The following is a 21,585-nucleotide window of genomic DNA, read 5'->3' on the forward strand; positions in this document are numbered from 1 at the left end:
AGCTTGGAGCACACACCTGGACCTCAAATAGTAACGTCCGCAACACAAATAATGTCGGCTGGAGGCGCACTCACAATAAGGTTTACGTCGCTTTTAGTAACACTTTCACGGGTTGTCAGGAGGCTGGCGCTTCCCGCCTCTCACTTGTTTGTCTCCGGCTTCCCGCGCCTTTGCCTGACCCGAGCTTCCCGCGCCTTTGCCTGACCCGAGCTTCCCGCGCCTTTGCCTGACCCGAGCTTCCCGCGCCTTTGCCTGACCCGGGCTTCCCGCGCCTTTGCCTGACCCGGGCTTCCCGCGCCTTTGCCTGACCCGGGCTTCCCGCGCCTTTGCCTGACCCGGGCTTCCCGCGCCTTTGCCTGACCCGGGCTTCCCGCGCCTTTGCCTGACCCGGGCTTCCCGCGCCTTTGCCTGACCCGGGCTTCCCGCGCCTTTGCCTGACCCGGGCTTCCCGCGCCTTTGCCTGACCCGGGCTTCCCGCGCCTTTGCCTGACCCGGGCTTCCCGCGCCTTTGCCTGACCCGGGCTTCCCGCTCCTTTGCCTGACCCGGGCTTCCCGCGCCTTTGCCTGACCCGGGCTTCCCGCGCCTTTGCCTGACCCGGGCTTCCCGCGCCTTTGCCTGACCCGGGCTTCCCGCGCCTTTGCCTGACCCGGGCTTCCCGCGCCTTTGCCTGACCCGGGCTTCCCGCGCCTTTGCCTGACCCGGGCTTCCCGCGCCTTTGCCTGACCCGGGCTTCCCGCGCCTTTGCCTGACCCGGGCTTCCCGCGCCTTTGCCTGACCCGGGCTTCCCGCGCCTTTGCCTGACCTGTGCTTCCCGCGCCTTTGCCTGACCCGAGCTTCCCGCGCCTTTGCCTGACCTGTGCTTCCCGCGACTTTGCCTGACCTGTGCTTCCCGCGCCTTTGCCTGACCCGAGCTTCCCGCGCCTTTGCCTGACCTGTGCTTCCCACGCCTTTGCCTGACCTCACCTCCACACACACATGAAACATTTCTTGCACAATATTTAAATGTTTGAAACATTAAACTTGTTGAATACAATTGAAAATTGTCGAAATGCGATTAGAGAGACGACTTGATAAGGATCGAGGACGGACCTAAACAAGTTGCTGAGGGTCGCGGCTGACATGGTGGGTGCTGCACACGCTTGGGACGAGGGAGCAACACGGGGCAACAATTGCTTTACCTTAGGCTAATAACAATGTTAAATAATGAAAGCATTTATACATTAATAGTAAATACCTTACATTACTTAAAGAGCACTAAGCCAGTATGACTAACAACATTAGTGAGTGTATTAGTGACTTTATGTAAAGTACACTCTGTACCTGCATCATTGTATTGTCTCATGTTATATAAACATTGTTATTATTTGTAATATTATTATTATTGTTTGTGTTGCAGGAGTGAGGATCGCCGGCCGCCCTCTGCTTGATGCTGCAGCAGCCTCGCCTCGTTGACCACTTCCCCGCCCACACCACGCCCACCATGTCCGCCGACTGTGAGGCGGCCCCGCCCCACCAGCTTGCCAGCCCCATGCCCACCGCCACGCCCATGACGGCCTCCACCGAGCCTCAGGAGCGCCATGGCTCCTCCGGCATCAGCTACGAGGGACGCGTCTCTGTCATCCCGCCCCTGGCCGGTTACGAGGCTACCATGCGTGCGGCCATGGAGCTGGACCGCGCCCACGCCAGGGACATGGACCGCGCCCACGCCAGGGACATGGACCGCGCCCACGCCAGGGACATGGACCGCGCCCACGCCAGGGACCTGGACCGCGCCCACGCCAGGGACCTGGACCGCGCCCACGCCAGGGACCTGGACCGCGCCCACGCCAGGGACCTGGACCGCGCCCACGCCAGGGACCTGGACCGCGCGCACGCCAGGGACCAACACATCCCTATGGACACTGCGCATGCGCACACCGACCGCCACTTCGGCACGATGCAGCAAGACTTTCGTCGCTTGTACGAGCAGCGGGTACTGCTGCACGAGGCTAATCACATGTACGCCCATCGTGAGCAACAGATGCAAGCTTACCCTCAGCCTCAGGAGGCTTGCACGCTCAAGGAGGAGCCAATGAACACATCCAGCGAGCAAGAGAACGAGTCCATCGACACACAAGTAACTGCAAATAGTCCACAGTTTACCCCGTCTCAACAGTCGCCGAGAGACAGCACTTACACCCCCGGACACCAGTCTCCAACAGCTGGTCAGTCGCAGGAGGTGGCCATCAAGGAGGAGCCAAAACCCATGGAGGAGCAGGACCTTGAAGGACGAGAACGCGAGGACGATCACCCGTCGCATAACGAATCAGACACCGTTCTCCGCTTCGCTCGACCCGACCAAAATGATCCAACCAGATCCCCAATTGAAAAAGCCGGAGAATCACCCGATCTTCCAACCGATTCCGCTCGAACTCAGTCCAGTGAGGACCAGAACCAGTCTTTCCGTGCATATGATCAGTCCTTCGGGAACAGTGAAAGCCTTGAGAGAATGTCTCCCTACGACGAGAGCTACCAGGGTAATGATGAACATATGCCGTCAAGCGTCGAGCCTGACGGCGACGACACTACGGACTCCTGCATGATGCCTGCCGACGGCGACATGGACCATCTCTCCCGCCTGCAACACGCCATGAAGTTATCAGGAGTCATGTCAAGCGCTGACGGAGAGACAGGAGACAAACCTCAGGTGTTCCAGTGTCATATTTGCTCGTACTCCGGGACCTCTCGCTTCCACTTCAACGCTCACCTCAACACTCACTACGACCACAAGTGCGCCAAGTGCGAGTTCACGGCACACACGGAACCCAAGCTGAGGGAGCACATGCAGGAGGAGCATGGCATGAGCCTCGACTCCAACGAGGACCTGGAGAGCATCCGCGTACCCCGTGTTAATGCCCAGGGCAAAGTTAAAACGTTTAAGTGTAAACAGTGTGAGTATGTGGCCATTACGAAGGGGGACTTCTGGGAACACGCGCGGTCACACATCAAGAGTGAGAAGCTGCTCACGTGTCCCAAGTGTCCCTTCGTTACCGAGTATAAACACCACTTGGAATATCACCTAAGGAACCATTTTGGCTCTAAACCCTTCAAATGTAACAAGTGCAACTACTCTTGTGTCAATAAATCTATGTTAAATTCTCACATGAAATCTCATAGTAATATATATCAGTACAGGTGTGCGGACTGTACCTATGCCACCAAGTACTGCCACTCCCTCAAGCTCCACCTACGCAAGTACGGCCATAACCCAGCCATGGTTCTCAACCCTGACGGCACTCCCAATCCAATTCCCATAATTGACGTGTACGGTACACGAAGAGGACCAAAGCTAAAAAAAGACGACAAAGGCATGCCAATCCTCCCACCGCATTACCAAATTCAAGCTCAAATCCTAAAAGCACAGATGCACGCGTCTGGGAAGATTCCTGCGCCGCCCACCTCGCCGCACGAGGGCCCCCAGACACCGCAGGCCAGGCAGCAGGCAACCCTCACACCGGCCTCCAGACCTGCAGGGCCGCCACACTCGCCCTTCTACACATACCCAAGCATCATGGACAACTTTCAAAGTTCTTCGCCAATTCTCTCTCGCGCGCTCGAGAAGTCTCCGGATGATCCTCCTCGAGCCGTGGAGGGCCGGGAACAACTGCGAGAACTCTTGCTGGAAAGAGAACGCGCTGCACATGTAAATACTTTGTCCCCCAAGGATGTCTTAAGATGTTCTCTGTGCGAATTCATGACAGAGCGCCGGGAGTTATTGTCACAGCACATGATGACCCACGTTACTACTGAACACCGAGAGGACGCCAATGAACCCCCTGGTTCACCACAAGCCATTGAACGTTCAGTAACTCCGGAACATCGTCCGGGTTCTCCCATTCGGCCCCCCATCTTCCCTCACCAGCCTCCGCCCCTCACTAACAGCGAGACAGGCCCATTATACTCGCCCCTGGCAGCAGCTCACAACCTGAAGGAGTACCTGGCTCGCATGAACCCGTTCATATACCAGCACATGGTGGGTGGACAGCTTCACCCAGCCTTTGGCTTGCAACACCACTTGCAGCGCTTTGCACACCCTGCACTACACGGCCCTCGACCCATCTTGCCGGAGGAAGAGCGCCATCAGTCACCGCCGCAGTCTTCCATCCGGCACGCTCTCTCCCCCACCAGTGACGGAGTCTTGGACCTGAGTAAGGAGCAAACTCCGCTTCAGCAGCTGGGCCTGGTAACGGAGCACACGCCGCCCCAGCAGATCAGAGACACCAGCAAAGAACCGCCGCCACTGCTACAGAGGAATGACTCTCGGGCATCTCTTTCCCCGAATCATTCCTCGCCTCAGTCGTCGTCGCCGCCGCGATCCGAGACATCAACTCCGCCCTCGAAAAATCGCCGAAAGGGTCGCGCTTTCAAGTTGGAGCGTATTGCCCTGCGTCTAAGTGAGAGCGCCGAGGGGGAGAGTAGCGGCCATGATGAAGACACGAAGCGGGACGACGACGACGGCAGGAACAAGCCGTCGTCGGAGAGCCGCATGCCTCCCCTCATGCCTCTAGTGCAGCCTGACACTCCACAAGATGCCCTTCGAGCCTGGCACAGTGCCCACCAGTGCCAGTTTTGCGACATGGCTTTCAAAGATTTAGCTATGTATACTATGCATATGGGCTACCACGGGTACCGCAACCCGTTCACTTGCAACATGTGTGGCCACCAGGCCAAGGACAAAGTGGATTTCTTCCTCCATATTGCACGCTCTTCACACTCTTGAGCAGCGAGGCATTCACATGATCTCACCCATGAGATGCGATCTCATTGACGTTGATCTCGCTGGCTGTTGGTGTTGGGCTCTGGTAGTCAGCAATGGCTGCTACAGCGGTCACCATGGTGGTGCGTGTCTGCTGAAGACATGACACCATCTCATCCCTATTGTGGGTGCTTATAGGCTAATGGTCGTGGTTCACGGAACTACAGTAACACGTAGGCTCTAGTCAGCTGTAGCTCATGTACTGTAAATATATATATAAATATATGAGAGTCTATTCAATGTAAATTAATATTTAGTATGTTGGCTTAGTTCAAAGATGATCTTTAGAACATTTCCTTTGGGAAGTTGATCACCTCATTTACGTTTATTCATGCACTTAAAAACTTCATTCAGCAAAATTTAAGTAATTATTGTATGATGTATTCGAACATTTTGTCACAGTATTAGTTTGGACTTATGCGGGTAATAGTTTGTAGTGATTTTAAGTTTAAATCTGTGCAGTGATAATTTGTTTTAAGTCCATTAGGTACCGTTCTGCTTCATATATTAAGAAGGAAGATTGTAATGGAGCTTGTAACACTGTCTTGCCTCACGAGGCAGTCCATTGTAGATGAAGAGAGTTGACACGCGTCTCTGGCGCCGCCCTACACGGGCCAAGGGTTTCGGACCAGCTAGGAGTCCGAAACGGGCTAGTGTACCTAAATGGGCCAGGGTCCAAACATGGGCTAAGGTCCCGAAACGGGCCAGAGTTCATTTCGAAACCCTTCAGCTGTGGAAACGCATAAGGCCCATGTCAGAAAAAATAGCAATACTATATTTTGAAAATAAAAATTTATATATAAACAAAAAAGATTCTAACTCTCTGAAGGGATTTTAACCTTAAAATCATTACGGAAGATGTTAATATTAATTATACTTTGTGAGACTTCCTCACCAGCGCCCAGTTCATATGGTTTTTTTTAATCAATATTACACAAACGTTCCTTAACTATGTACTCAGGGATGAAAAGAGTGAGGATCAGGACCTCTCATGAACGCACGCCCACAACGTTTATTTTTATTACGTTGTACCGACGTACTGACGTTGATACGACGTTGTCTTTACGTTGTGTGTTGCTGTATCGAGTGAGAGCGTGTCTGGCCTCTCCCAAAACACTACCGGAACGCTTGTATCCCAAATCCTATATACACCTCGCATTCTGTTAACAAAATTCTGTATTTATACAACAAAAATACAATTTTATGTAACTGATATTTTTATTTTTTTCCCCGACATTGATAATCATATATATAAAACCAACATGTAAGAATTTGCATACATTTGTCAGGAATTTATCAAAAGGTAAAGCAGATGCTTATATTATCTCGACTTTTCTATATTGATTGTTAGTAGTCACTGAGAGTGTGGTTGTGGTAGCTGATGGTGGGAAGACTGACAACATCTATGTTTCTTACTTTATTATCATGAGGGAGCACATGACCACATGCTGCCCCAGAATGTGGGAGGCCCATGACCACATGCTGCCCCAGTATGTGGGAGGCCCATGATCACATGCTGCCCCAGTATGTGGGAGGCTCATGACCACATGCTGCCCCAGTATGTGGGAGGCCCATGACCACATGCTGCCCCAGTATGTGGGAGGCTCATGACCACATGCTGCCCCAGTATGTGGGAGGCTCATGACCACATGCTGCCCCAGTATGTGGGAGGCCCATGACCACATGCTGCCCCAGTATGTGGGAGGCTCATGACCACATGCTGCCTCAGTATGTGGGAGGCTCATGACCACATGCTGCCCCAGTATGTGGGAGGCCCATGACCACATGGTGCCCCAGTATGTGGGAGGCCCATGACCACATGCTGCGCCAGTATGTGGGAGGCTCATGACCACATGCTGCCCCAGAATGTGGGAGGCTCATGACCACATGCTGCCCCAGTATGTGGGAGGCCCATGACCACATGCTGCCCCAGTATGTGGGAGGCTCATGACCACATGCTGCCCCAGTATGTGGGAGGCTCATGACCACATGCTGCCCCAGTATGTGGGAGGCCCATGACCACATGCTGCCCCAGTATGTGGGAGGCTCATGACCACATGCTGCCCCAGTATGTGGGAGGCCCATGACCACATGCTGCCCCAGTATGTGGGAGGCCCATGACCACATGCTGCGCCAGTATGTGGGAGGCTCATGACCACATGCTGCCCCAGAATGTGGGAGGCTCATGACCACATGCTGCCCCAGTATGTGGGAGGCCCATGATCACATGCTGCCCCAGTATGTGGGAGGCTCATGACCACATGCTGCGCCAGTATGTGGGAGGCTCATGACCACATGCTGCCCCAGAATGTGGGAGGCTCATGACCACATGCTGCCCCAGTATGTGGGAGGCCCATGACCACATGCTGCCCCAGAATGTGGGAGGCTCATGACCACATGCTGCGCCAGTATGTGGGAGGCCCATGACCACATGCTGCCCCAGTATGTGGGAGGCTCATGACCACATGCTGCCCCAGTATGTGGGAGGCCCATGACCACATGCTGCCCCAGTATGTGGGAGGCCCACGACCACATACTGCCCCAGTATGTGGGAGGCTCATGACCACATGCTGCCCCAGTATGTGGGAGGCCCATGACCACATGCTGCCCCAGTATGTGGGAGGCCCATGACCACATGCTGCCCCAGTATGTGGGGTCCAGGCCACATACCAACAGCTACGGCCACAACCTCCTCGACACAACTTGCAAATATAACTTTCTCACCATTATTTTGTTTGATTAAAAACAAATAGAGGTAATAATTTGGTACAAGTGTGAACTAGCAAGGCGGAATAGGGTCCAGTGTCCCCAAAGTGGTGTTAGAGCAACACACGGTGTTAACACAGTGTGTGTTGGGACCCGGCGCCAACACATGCTTGAGAGGCGTTGATGTCACGTCGTTGACCCAACATGTGCCACTGGGGGTGACCCAACATGTGCCACTGGGGGTGACCCAACATGTGCCACTGGGGGTGACCCAACATGTGCCACTGGGGGTGACCCAACATGTGCCACTGGGGGTGACCCAACATGTGCCACTGGGTGTGGCCCAACATGTGCCACTGGGGGTGACCCAACATGTGCCACTGGGGGGGTGACCCAACATGTGCCACTGGGGGTGACCCAACATGTGCCACTGGGGGTGACCCAACATGTGCCACTGGGGGTGACCCAACATGTGCCACTGGGGGTGACCCAACATGTGCCACTGGGGGTGACCCAACATGTGCCACTGGGTGTGGCCCAACATGTGCCACTGGGGGTGACCCAACATGTGCCACTGGGGGTGACCCAACATGTGCCACTGGGGGTGTGGCCCATACTCGAGTAATTAATGTGGCTGATGATGAGGTCCTCATGATGTGGCTCCGAGCGTCCAGTGTATGTGTAGTGTGTTGTCATGTAGGGTTTGCCTGTGTTCTGGTACTGTGTCATATCAAATATTAAAAACAAATCACCGTTTTAAATGTTTTTTTTCTTCCTTAATATTTCTTTGTCTTGTGTCTTATGCTGGCGAAATTTAATTTTCTTAGGCTGGATAACGTAGCCTCAAGGGCCAGTATTCTCCTTCATAACATATATCCTCCTTGAACAATATATCCCTTGACAACATAGTTCAAAATGCGACGTGCTATAACCAGAACACGTTGCAATGTAACCACTTGATAACATAACCCTCAAACACTAGTATACCCCTCGACATACTCAAGGGTCAGTAAGCCCGACCCTTAAGTCAGGCTTGTCAAGCCTGACTCTTAAAGGGCTTGTGAGTAGAACTCCCAGAACCCCATCCAGCTAGTATTTCCTTAATTACACAGCCTCAAAGGCCAGTAACTGATAACATATTCTCAACGCCCAGTATACTCCATGATAGCAGTGCTTCAAGCATAATCCTTGGTAGCATAACATCAATGACCAGTATAACTTGTTAATAATCTCCTGGGGTCAGTATTCACCTTGATAATATAGCCTCAATGGCCAGTATATCACTTCATAACGAACATAGCTACAATGGCCAGTATATTTTGACAACTGTTAGGATCGCTCCTCCTGGTGATATACCCCAACTGTGTCAGAGTAACCTCAGTCATGGCCTGGTGGAATATAACTGTTTAGCAAACTAGGAGCCAGACTTACCACCACCCGCGACACTTGGCTGGGCCCGGGTAGTCCAGAGAGAACTATCAATACTTGTTCACTACTAAGCTCACTTCATACAGCTTTTCACTTTTAGGCTTTTGGTGGATGTAATAAATATGTAAACGAGTAAAAACAGCTCAGATGTGTTGCAGATCTGCACGTGTACGTCACCACAGCTTATACCTTCTGTGTACACTATGTGAGAGCAATGTTAATTACTTTAGCCAGTTAGTCTTCGGTAGTTACATAATTATTTACCGAATATCTATGGTTCACCGTCTTCCTTACTAAACCTCACGCTATATACAGACCACAGTAATCTACAACACTTTCCCCCAAACTATAGAACAGTAAGAACTAACGGACGATGTTTGACCAATAGTACGAAGACACTAGTCTTCTAACATGAAAGTTGACAAGACTTGTATTCATGCATCGTTACACATACCTGGTACAGTGGCTCCTAACTGCTCGGTGAGGTCGGCCATAACTTCCAGAGAGATGACACGAGACTCTTGGCAGGTGGAGAGAAAGACTCCTCCAGTCTTCGTGACCACAGCTGACCTCGCTTCGGGCACGTGGAGTCTCTGGCCAGTTCCCGCCACGCCGTCTCATTCAGTGCTCAGAGGTCCCGACACCAGTCGACGACTACCTAACAACCTTCCGACTTGTTAGCGGTGATTTTATCCCTTAATTTACATAACCAATAAAATTCTCTATATTGAGGAATTCATACTACGTATAAAGTGTTGTCGTGGAGACATATGTCTTGGAAATGCCATTTTAATCCCACATGTCGGTGTAGCGGAAAGAAACATTACTCGCGAGAGTCGTCAACATTGGAAAAGAAGAACAAATCTTACCATCTTGGTGTAATTGTCGAGGATCCCACAGTGCTGGTTCCTCTGTCTTAAGAAGCCCCATCTCAGATATTACAAAATGGCACCCAAAAGCAGGCAGCTCGTCCTCATAAACAAAGTCCAAAGTCCATTCCATGCACCCGCCAACCCCCGCTGTTTATAAATGAAAAACGGTTTACACGACTCACAATTGATGACGTTCGAACATTTCCGAAAAAAAAGTGTTTCGCTGATGACTTTTGTTCGAACCACAACGCTATAAATGTTTCACCCGCGTACTACAAATACAAATAATCGCCAACAAACCCCGAACACCTAACCTAACCTAACCTAAATATGCACAATATGCTAATATATAACAATATTAATTTATATTTGAGAAAATTCCTATTTTAAATAAACAGCATGTTAAAATTGATGAATGCGTCTTTGGGGGTGGAATGGATAGAATGGATTTGGTCTGAGGACGGGTTGCAAGCAGGATAGACGAAGCTCCGAAGAGAGGTACGATCGTATCTCAGGAACAGGAAGAAACAGTAGATAGACAACAATAGCCCCGTTGATCAACACTTGGGAGAAAGGCGGTGACCGAGGCTGGCCTAGTGACAGGAGGATATAAGGCCGAAAAAGTGTGCCCTTGTGGCTGTAAGGTACAGTCCAACTATACAAACACATATCACTAACGATATATATATATATATATATATATATATATATATATATATATATATATATATATATATATATATATATATATGTACCTAGTAGCCAGAACGCGCTTCTCAGCCTACTATGCAAGGCCCGATTTGCCTAATAAGCCAAGTTTTCATGAATTATTTGTTTTTCGACTTCCTAACCTAACTAACCTAACTTAACTTTTTCGGCTACCTAATCTAACCTAACCTATAAAGATAGGTTAGGTTAGGTTAGGTAGGGTTGGTTAGGTTCGGTCATATATCTACGTTAATTTTAAGTCCAATAAAAAGAAATTGACCTCATACATAATGAAATGGGTAGCATTATCATTTCATGAGAAAAAAATTAGAGAAAATATATTAATTCAGGAAAACTTGGCTTATTAGGCAAATCGGGCCTTGCATAGTAGGCCGAGAAGTGCGTTCTGGCTACTAGGTACGACATATATATATATATATATATATATATATATATATATATATATATATATATATATATATATATATATATGTCGTACCTAGTAGCCAGAACGCACTTCTCAGTCTACTATGCAAGGCTTGATTTGCCTAATAAGCCAAGTTTTCATGAATTAATGCTTTTTCGACCACCTAACCTACCTAACCTAACCTAACCTAACTTTTTCGGCCACCTAACCTAACCTAACCTATAGAGATAGGTTAGGTTAGGTTAGGTAGGGTTGGTTAGGTTCGGTCATATATCTACTATAATTTTAACTCCAATAAAAAAATATTGACCTTATACATAATGAAATGGGTAGTTTTATCATTTCATAAGAAAAAAATTAGAGAAAATATATTAATTCATGAAAACTTGGCTTATTAGGCAAATCTGGCCTTGCAAAGTAGGCTGAGAAGTGCGTTCTGGCTACTAGGTACGACATATATATATATATATATATATATATCAATGAGAAAATAATTGGAAAAATTAGATGACTGGAACCAGCGATGATGGTACTCCCAAGCGTGAGCATTACCCCTGTACCACGACTTGGTATAACTTATACAACCTGGGTTTCCACTGAATCCACAGAAAGTCTAGAGAAATTTTATTTTTGTTCTTGCTCACTTTTTATGACAAAACTTTTATTAATAGTTTCATAATGGAGCTCTACGGAGGAAGTTTTGCACACTACTGTTTCCATTTTAAGATGCAAATGCTTCATCATCCAGACTGTCAAGAAACTGTTGTACTAAAGTGTCCTTATCCTAACCAACCAAAGGACCCTTCAACAGACAACGGGACAGTACGTCAGTTTCATGAGCCGCTTCAATTTTCTTGTACGACAGTTTTTGGCCTTAGGTAACGCATACGTCAAAATACAACGTGCTATAAAGACAACAGATTGTGACGCCCTTTTTGGTCAAAAGAAATGTTTCTCTCCATGATTCTTAAAAATCTCTGCTGTTGCTTCCTTCATTTGAACGGTGTTTTCCTCTGCTAGTTGAGCTGACATTCTGAACACTGAAAATGATGAATACGATAAATAACAATGTTAATAATGTATTGACTGGCCAGTCATTACTATATACATCAAAAATATTTACGGCGTGGAGACGCCTAACGACATATTTACTGATGTTATCACTAAACATCCAGTGTTCTCTCACAGTCAACACGACGCATAATCAGAGCGAAGCCTATGACAATTATTTACTTTGTCATTACCCAAATACTGACGTATACTGCGTTGCGTCACGACGTATTCCCCGACCTCACTGGTCATGACGTGATCACACCTAGTTGTACTTGCGAAGGTTGAGCTTCGGCTCTTTGGTCCCGTCAATCATCTGATGTACAGGTTCCTGAGCCTACTGGGCTCTATCATATGTACACTTGAAACTGTGTATGGCGTCAGCCTCCCCCACATCACTTCATAATGCATTCCATCTATTAACTACTCTGACACTAAAAAAATCTTTCTAATGTCTTTATAGCTTATTTGGGGACTCAATTTCCATGTGTTTTCCCTAGTGCGTGTGCCCCTTGTGTTAAATAAACGGTCTTTATCAACCTATATCAATTCCTTTGAGAATCTTGTAAGTTGTGATCATGTCCCCCTCTAACTCTCCTGTTTTCCAGGGACGTGAGGTTTAATTCTTGTAGTCTCTCATAGTTCATGCCCCTCAGTTCGGGCACTAGTCTGATGGCAAACCTCTGAACCTTCTCCAATTTAGTTTTATGCTTGACAGAGATATGGACTCCATGCTGGTGCTGCATACTCTAGGATTTATTTGACATACGTGGTACACAAGGTTCTGAATAGTTCCTTACACAAGTTGCAAAAGGCCATTCTAATGCTGGCCAACCTGGCAATTGCCGCTGATGTTATCATCTTGATGTGGGCTTTGGGGGACAGGTCTGGCGTGATATCAACCCCCAGGTCTTTCTCTGATTCTAGAAGAATTTCATCTCCCAAATGATACCTTGTATCTGGCCTCCTGCTCCCTACACCTATTTCCATTACATTACATTTGTTCGAGTAAAACTCTAACAAACATTTATTGGACAACCTTTAGCTTGTGCAGGTCTTCTTGAAGCCTCAGGCTGTCTTCATCCTTCTCATAATTTTGGCATCATCGGCAAACATTGAGAGGGATGAGTCTATACCCGCTGGGAGATCATTAACGTATATTTACCTGACGGCCGCCACCTTTTTTCTTTCTTCACAGGTGGATACAGAAGCAGTCGCCGTCTGACTCCTATTAACAGAGTGATAGCCTGACCTTCCTATAGCTCATGGTAAGCCTTACCTTACTAATTTCCCTGGAACACGACCCGCCAATCGGTAAACAATCAGGTAACCAACTGGCTGGGTGAACAGAGGCAAACAGTTAAGGTTTGGCACCTCCCTGGCAAGGACTTGAACCCAGACCAGACTGCCGGTGTGTTAACACTGTACCACCAGGGTCTCAACGGGGACAGGAAGCCAGCAGCTTCTCAAAGATTCCCCCAATGTTTATGAGGACTCTTTCTAAGTTAATTTTGAACTAAAGTAATATCTTTGCATTTACAACCATTTATAACCCTACTTGGTGGGATACTTTGCCGCTGACTGGCTCAACCAGACAACCCATATCTGTCTTGTGTTGTTTTCTGTCTTTGTTTCCATGTCTGACTGTCTTCCTGTGTCTGTTGCCCGACCACTTGGGCTGGACAGTTGAGCTTCATGCAAGTTGTCGCTCAATCCCCAACCGTCCAAGTCATTGGGTATCATTTCTCCCTCCCCGTCCCATCCCAAATCCTTATCCTTAATTCCTTCAAAGTGCTATATAGTCGTAATGGGTTGGCACTTTTTTCTATTACTTTCACTTCCTAGTTCTATGCTTCTCTCTCTGTCTATGCTCACCTTTCTCCCCCCTTTCTGTCTTCATGTCTTTCTTGGTCTGTATCTGCTGTCTACTTTTGTCTGTCTTCCTCTATCTATATGTCTCTCTTTCCTTTTCAGCTCAAATACATACCAGTTTTCCTGTGGTGGGGTAGAGCAGGAAGTTTGGCAGGCTTTGCGAGGAGTTAGTAGCCTTCTATGTACTGTATAGGTGACAGCTGAGTGGACAGCGCTTCGGATTCATAGTCTTGAGGTTCCGGGTCCAATCCCCAGTGAAGGCAGAAACAAATGGACAGTCTTTCACCCTGATGCCTCTGTTCACCTAGCAGTAAAAAGTTACATGGGAGTTAGACAGCTGCTACGGGCTGCTTCATGGCGGTGTGTAACAAAAAGGAGGCCTGGTCGAGGACTGGGCCGCATGGACGCTAAGCCCCGAAATCATCTCAAGATAGGCAAGTAATCCCTTACCTAGAGATAGGCAAGTAATCCCTTACCTAGAGATAGGCAAGTAATCCCTTACCTAGAGATAGGCAAGTAATCCCTTACCTAGAGATAGGCAAGTACTCCCTTACCTAGAGATAGGCAAGTAATCCCTTACCTAGAGATAGGCAAGTACTCCCTTACCTAGAGATAGGCAAGTAATCCCTTACCTAGAGATAGGCAAGTAATCCCTTACCTAGAGATAGGCAAGTAATCCCTTACCTAGAGATAGGCAAGTAATCCCATACCTAGAGATAGGCAAGTACTCACTTACCTAGAGATAGGCAAGTACTCCCTTACCTAGAGATAGGCAAGTAGACCTGGGGGTGTAACATCCTTATTCACTATTGGCTTTATGTCCTGGCATACTATCACTGAATACGTTTGGCTCACCTACTTCAATCTTAATTATACTGATGAAAATGAGATTATTGTTAACCTTCAGCTGCACATTCATCTATTTCAGTCCATTAACTCAAATGTTACCTTCAGTAGCCGACAGTTTGGTGTGTGTTGTTGAGGACCAGTCTCGGGAGGAGGCCGACCCACTTATTCCACTGTGGTGAAGCACCAGCAAAGTCACCAAAAATGTATGGTTGAATGCTAATGTGGATACAAACCTGCCATGATATTAAAACTGTAGTGAAAAAGTATATTAATGTGACCAACATGAAGTGTACCAATTATGAGGTTGGTAACTTTTACAAAACTAGTATTCTAACCCCATTGCTCTACAGTACAGTATTTTCTTTTTTAAAATAGGTTCAGGCATAGGTTCATTACTGTAATATCACTAGCCAAGGACTTCTTGAAATCTAAAGAAAAGTCACAACACTTTTTAAGTAAAGTTTACTTATTAGCAAGAGATACAGATGATTTGATGAGAGCACTGGGAGCCACACAAGACCGATTACTGGCAGGACAGTAGAGGAATAGGTAAGCAAGATATCCTCCACAAGTTAAGGCAATTTCATAAATATGCCCAAGAAGCATAAATTTATTGAAAAATATACAAAATATTGATGGAACATTATCCTCCTTTAAATGAAAAGGTTTCGAATCTAATAATGATCAAATATTTTCCAAATAATACAAGTTTATGTATGGGATGTAATATGGCAAAAGGTATATACAGGTCACTGGTTTCTTTAAAAATTGCATTTCACTCAAGATACCCAGACATGCATATCCCATGTAAGCAAGTGAAGTTTACAACTCTAGTAAGTCTCTTGCAAATGACAACGACCGGCCGAGTGTGCATGCACCTGAAGGAGCGTACACCAGGCTGCACGTAGCCCCTCGTAACATTTTATAACGGCTGGCTATACATACACATGTTAGATAGGTACTCTATTTTCAAGCACCATAATCAGCTAGTTATATGCAATTTTCAATAAACTAATTGCAATATGCATCTAGGATCACAAAATAGTTAAATAACATTTCAAAAGCAAAATGGATGCAATCAAACATGACACCCTGAGACCTGTGTGGGATAGTAACACTGTGATCCACAGTTCCCAAATGCTACTTGGCCCAGTTCATGAAAATCCTTAATAATGAATGGCATGTTTCTGTATTATTTATACTCGCTTCATAATTGATATATGTACGAAAATATTTAAGAGTAAAAATAACACGAGGCAACACGCCTGGATTTAGACGATCAACATTTCTATGAGGCAAATCTCATCCAATAAACGCCTAGGAGAACACGATACAACAACTCCTATCCATCTGCAGAATCGAGACGAGAGTTAACTTGTGTTTGATTATTGATGCCCGTCTTCAATTTCTACCAATGCTTTCTCTAACATCTATTACCAGTTGCTTTTACACATTGTGGTATGACGCAAGTTTTATTATCTACATATATTTGTGAGCTACTGCTGCACATGAGTTATGTTGATCCTTACACTATTTAGCAAATTCATGAGCTTTTCAATCATTGAAAGAATGTAAATATTAGAAAGGTTGCACTAAATAAAATGTGATATATTACTTATTTATAACAAAACAAATTTGTCATACAAACTTTGTTTTATTTTAATTAACACACTTTCACAGTATCAACATACTTACACTTTGTTTCCATTCAGAGTTTAAAAAATGTGATGGAATTTGAGCAGTTAGTCATTCATATATATTTAGAAAAAGCTACACACTCACAAAGCAATATTTACTAAACAATTCTAGGGTAAATTTTTGTTTTTGGCAGTACAATAGTTCTGACTTGCTAGATATTTCAAAGAGAAATTAAATAGCTGGCAGTTGTCTCAAATTAACACATTCAAAAGCTATACTGTATAACACACAGAAATCACAATAGCGTGATGCATCAAATGAACAAATCCACAAGGGCCGTGACGAGGGTTCAAACCTACGTCCGAGAGGATCCCAGACGCTGCCTTAATTGTCGTAGCTCAGTCGATTAAGGCAGCGTCTGGGATCCTCTCGGACGTAGGTTCGAACCCTCGTCACGGCCCTTGTGGATTTGCTATACTGTATATTTCATGCTAGTGTAAAGCAGTGTTTAACTCAAACTTCTCTTAAGTTTAGGTCAAGCAGCAAGCCTAAGATTCTAGTGTCACAATAACATGTACTTTAACTGTTTAATGTCACAGGCAGAGTTATGGCAACACACACGTAATAACCAACCCCCACACAAAATTAAGTGGAAGTGACAATGTTTTGGTTCAACCTGGACCATTATCAAGTCGCTTACTTTAATTTGAGTGTAGAGGTTTTGGGTTATTTGTTTCCACAACATTATTGTGACATTCTTTGTAGGATATATATATATATACCCTGTTTATATATATATTGTATATATATATATATATATATAGTTCAATAAAATTTTCTTAAGATTTATTTAGATTAATAAATGATTTTATAATATAATTTCCCAGCCCTGAATTGTTTAAATATCATTGTGTTACTCCTCCATATCTTCAGACATTTTTAATTAGTACCAAGCTAAACCCCAAAAATATAGCTTTCAGACAACAAGTTACAGAAGAAAAATTAGTATCTGAAGTAAAATGAGTAACTGTAATTACTTTGTGAGTGTATCATACTGAAGTCTGTGACTGCCATCTCCCGCTACTAAGAGGTAGCATTCTCGTGCTTAAAAATTTTGTTTAACACAGACTGTAAAATGGTCAGCGATCAGCAACACACATACCATGATAGATTACACTCAGCCAGGCTCAGCAATTCAAACAAAGTTACTGCATTCTGAATGCAGCCACAGTCCAATCAATTACCCTCACACCCATTAACCTTTACAAGGTACTATGTGCTATAACATGATGAGCTTATCGGTTAACATGAGGAGCTAATCAATTACCTTGATGAGGTGATCCATTAACATGAGGAGCTGATCCTTCAAAATGAGGAGCCGATACATTAACACCAAAAGGTGACCTGCTAGCATGAAGAACTAATCAATTAACACAAGGAAGTGATCCCTTAAAACCCTGATCCCAGTTTGACTCTCCAAGAGAATGCTACTCACTTATAAATTATAGTTTACAATGCCTTCCAACAATGTAACATGGCTCGGTCACACTTTCCAAGTAGAACGTTACTTCTAGAAAACACATCTCAAAATGTATCTGAATGAACCGTTACCCCAATACTTTGTGTATCATTGATGTATTACACAAATATGGAACATAAAGTGAATAATTTAAATTTAAACCTCGACTTGTTTGTTTCTTATATATCAAATTGTATACACCATTCCTATAGTGGATGGCAACAAGTGAATACAAAAGTACCAGTACAGTATAATGAGGTATTGTACTATTGCTTCTTTGAATTACAGAAAAAAATATAAAGTTATGTAACCACCTTAATTACATTCTTATAAGTACTTTTCACACAAAATATAAGCTAGATCAAATTACTATATAACAATGGTGTAAGAAAGTTAGCAAACTTTTCGGCCGTGATTCCATGCCAATGGACAGATACGGACTACAGATAACACTTTTGTAATATTTTTTATATCCAAATATCACCGAAAGATTCTGTATTTCCTCATAATGTTGCTGCCAGTTTTAAAGAGTGCACGACAAGTAACTTATGTGCTTAACGGAAAAGTGCTATACGCCACTAGTACTACTAGTACTAAAGTAGTACTCCATGGTATGGTGAACATGCTCCAGAACATCCTGATGCACATGCAGGAGAAAGTAGCAAATAACCTGATGCACATGCAGGAGAAAGTAGCACTTAACCTGATGCACATGCAGGAGAAAGTAGCACTTAACCTGATGCACACACAGGAGAAAGTAGCACTTAACCTGATGCACACACAGGAGAAAGTAACACTTAAGCCTGATGCACACACAGGAGAAAGTAACACTTAGCCTGATGCATACACAGGAGAAAGTAGCACTTAGCCTGATGCACACACAGGAGAAAGCAGCACTTAGCCTGATGCACACACAGGAGAAAGCAGCACTTAGTCTGATGCACAACACAGAAGTAATACGCTACCAAACTGTACTAATTATAACCAAAGTGAAGGAAAGCAAGTTTAGCAGATGGTTTAGTTGGTAGAACAGCAGTGGAGACCAATTGGGGAAGACCTGCAGCTTTCAGGTCCATCAGAAGAAGGGACAAAGTTCATACATGGTTATAATCTTTCTGATATTACAGTAAGTTCGGAAAACCAGGGGGGGAATATAGTAGTTGTTTACATTTAAAGTTCTAACAACTACAGTGCAAAATTTTGGATTCAGACCTGTATCTTTCACATTTTAAGTGCTAGACTCTTGAATTTATAACACATGCCCCACACAATCAAAGAAAAAATTATGTCATTATAATTCAATGATGATGCAAAAAGATTTTAATAAACATATTCTAATTACCTTTTATCATGCTTGATTAATCCCATACAAGCATTTTTCCTAAGATAAATATATAAATATACTGTATCAAGCAATTCAGTTTCCAATCTTTATACAGAAAAGCTAATCGTTTATTTATGTATAATACGTTTTGAGATTGTCAAAATCAATAATCTCATATGCAGGAGATGCATTCCAGTCAGCCAAAAAAGATATTCGAGGTCTACTGATACATCATTTGTGACCAAAAGTGAAACACACACACACACACATACCATATGCCCAAAGCACATGTAATGCTACTACATATATGCAATTCACACACACACACACACACACAATATTTAAATATATATACATACGTTCAAACTCATACTACACATGCATTCAAATACATAATATACAAACAAGACACACATATAGTAGTGAGTAAATGGAATATGCTATGAAAGTTGATATTTGAGGCTAATACCATATATATATAGTATACTGTATGTAGATACAACAGAACCAAAGTGGCTTGGGCACCACTGCTCTAGATACCCGACACACAAGCAAACATCCACGTGGGTACCCGACACACAAGCAAACATCCACGTGGGTACCCGACACACAAGTAAACATCCACGTGGGTACCCGACACACAAGCAAACATCCACGTGGGTACCCGACACACAAGTAAACATCCACGTGGGTACCCGACACACAAGTAAACATCCACGTGGGTACCCGACACACAAGCAAACATCCACGTGGGTACCCGACACACAAGCAAACATCCACGTGGGTGCCCGACACACAAGCAAACATCCACGTGGGCACTCGACACACAAGTAAACATCCACGTGGGTACCCGACACACAAGTAAACATCCACGTGGGTACCCGACACACAAGCAAACATCCACGTGGGTACCCGACACACAAGTAAACATCCACGTGGGTACCCGACACACAAGCAAACATCCACGTGGGTACCCGACACACAAGCAAACATCCACGTGGGTACCCGACACACAAGCAAACATCCACGTGGGTACCCGACACACACAAGCAAACATCCACGTGGGTACCCGACACACAAGCAAACATCCACGTGGAAAATGACAAGATCTGTGAGAACTACAACAAAACATACAGATCTACAAAACATAACTAGTGTGGAGACTGAGGGTGAGAGACGACAGGCAGCCAGACAATCATGAGACAATAGAATAGTTACTAAAGATGTGCAAGACTAAACAAAACTGGAGGAACTAAATGCAACAAGAGTCAGGCTAGGTATCACCTGGCTGTTGAAGGAGGCTACAAGCTATGTTGATAGATCAAGGGAATGCAATCTAACAATCCAAGAGAAGAACAGAGGGAATATCCTCAATGTTTACAAAATATTTGAGTGAATGGACATGGCAGACAAGAAAAGCTTCTTTAAATTGAGAGTAAATACTTCAATGAAACATCAGAAGAAGCTAGAAATGCAAAATCAACACATAAGAAAGCATTTCTACAGTAAATGTATGCATTTTTTATTATTTGCACTGAGAGATATATAACAAATGTGTCCAAAAAGAGTGAAGATGGTATGACCAAGGTCTAGTATGAATCATTACATTAAAGCAAGCTTCCACTGTCCTACACACGTACTATATACCTGATATATATAACACACACACACACAATTACACATACAAACAATGAACACACTTACCAGTACACATGCATGCATGCACATGCAAAAGTACACACACACACTTTTCACTTTCTCAAACAGTGGTAGACAGTTGGAACAATTTAGGTGAGAAGGTAGTGGAGGCCAAACCATCAGTAGTTTCAAAGCATTATATGACAGTGCTGGGAAACGGGACACCTCGAGCATAGCTCTCATCCTCTAACTACACTTAGGTAATTACACACACACACACACACACACACACACACACACACACACACACACACACACACACACACACACACACACACACACAGAAGAATCAAGACAGATGATGATAGACAGAGACTACAGGACGACCTGGATTGGCTGGAGGAATGGTCTAGAAAATGGCTACTAAAGTTCAACTCAGGCAAGTGCAAAATAATGAAATTAGGCTAAAGTAGAAGACTGAACACAAGATACCATCTGGGAGGTGAAATCCTACAAGAGTCAAATAGAGAGAAAGATCTGGGAGTTGATATCACACCGAACCTGTCCCCAGAGGCCCACATCAAAGGGATATCCTCAGCGGCATATGCTAAACTGGCCAACATAAGAACTGCCTTTAGAAACTTATGTAAGGAATCATTCAGGACCCTGTATACTACTTATGTCAGACCAATCCTGGAATATGCAGCTCCAGCTTGGAGTCCATACTTAGTTAAACACAAGACAAAGTTAGAGAAGAT

General features: G+C 45.1%; 1 protein-coding gene across 1 annotated transcript in view; it reads left to right on the top strand.

Moving 5' to 3' along the window:
* The window catches only part of LOC123757423 (protein hunchback), a 48,678-nt gene extending 42,669 nt beyond the window's left edge, over positions 1-6,009 (top strand). The window contains exon 2 of the mRNA XM_045740984.2: positions 1,398-6,009. Within this exon, the coding sequence (XP_045596940.2) occupies positions 1,428-4,760 (3,333 nt within the window). The 5' untranslated portion in view covers positions 1,398-1,427 and the 3' untranslated portion in view covers positions 4,761-6,009. The remainder of the gene's footprint in view (positions 1-1,397) is intronic.
* Positions 6,010-21,585: the final 15,576 nt, after the last annotated feature.

Source organism: Procambarus clarkii, chromosome 19 (assembly GCF_040958095.1).
Source record: "Procambarus clarkii isolate CNS0578487 chromosome 19, FALCON_Pclarkii_2.0, whole genome shotgun sequence".
Lineage (NCBI taxonomy): Eukaryota > Metazoa > Arthropoda > Malacostraca > Decapoda > Cambaridae > Procambarus > Procambarus clarkii.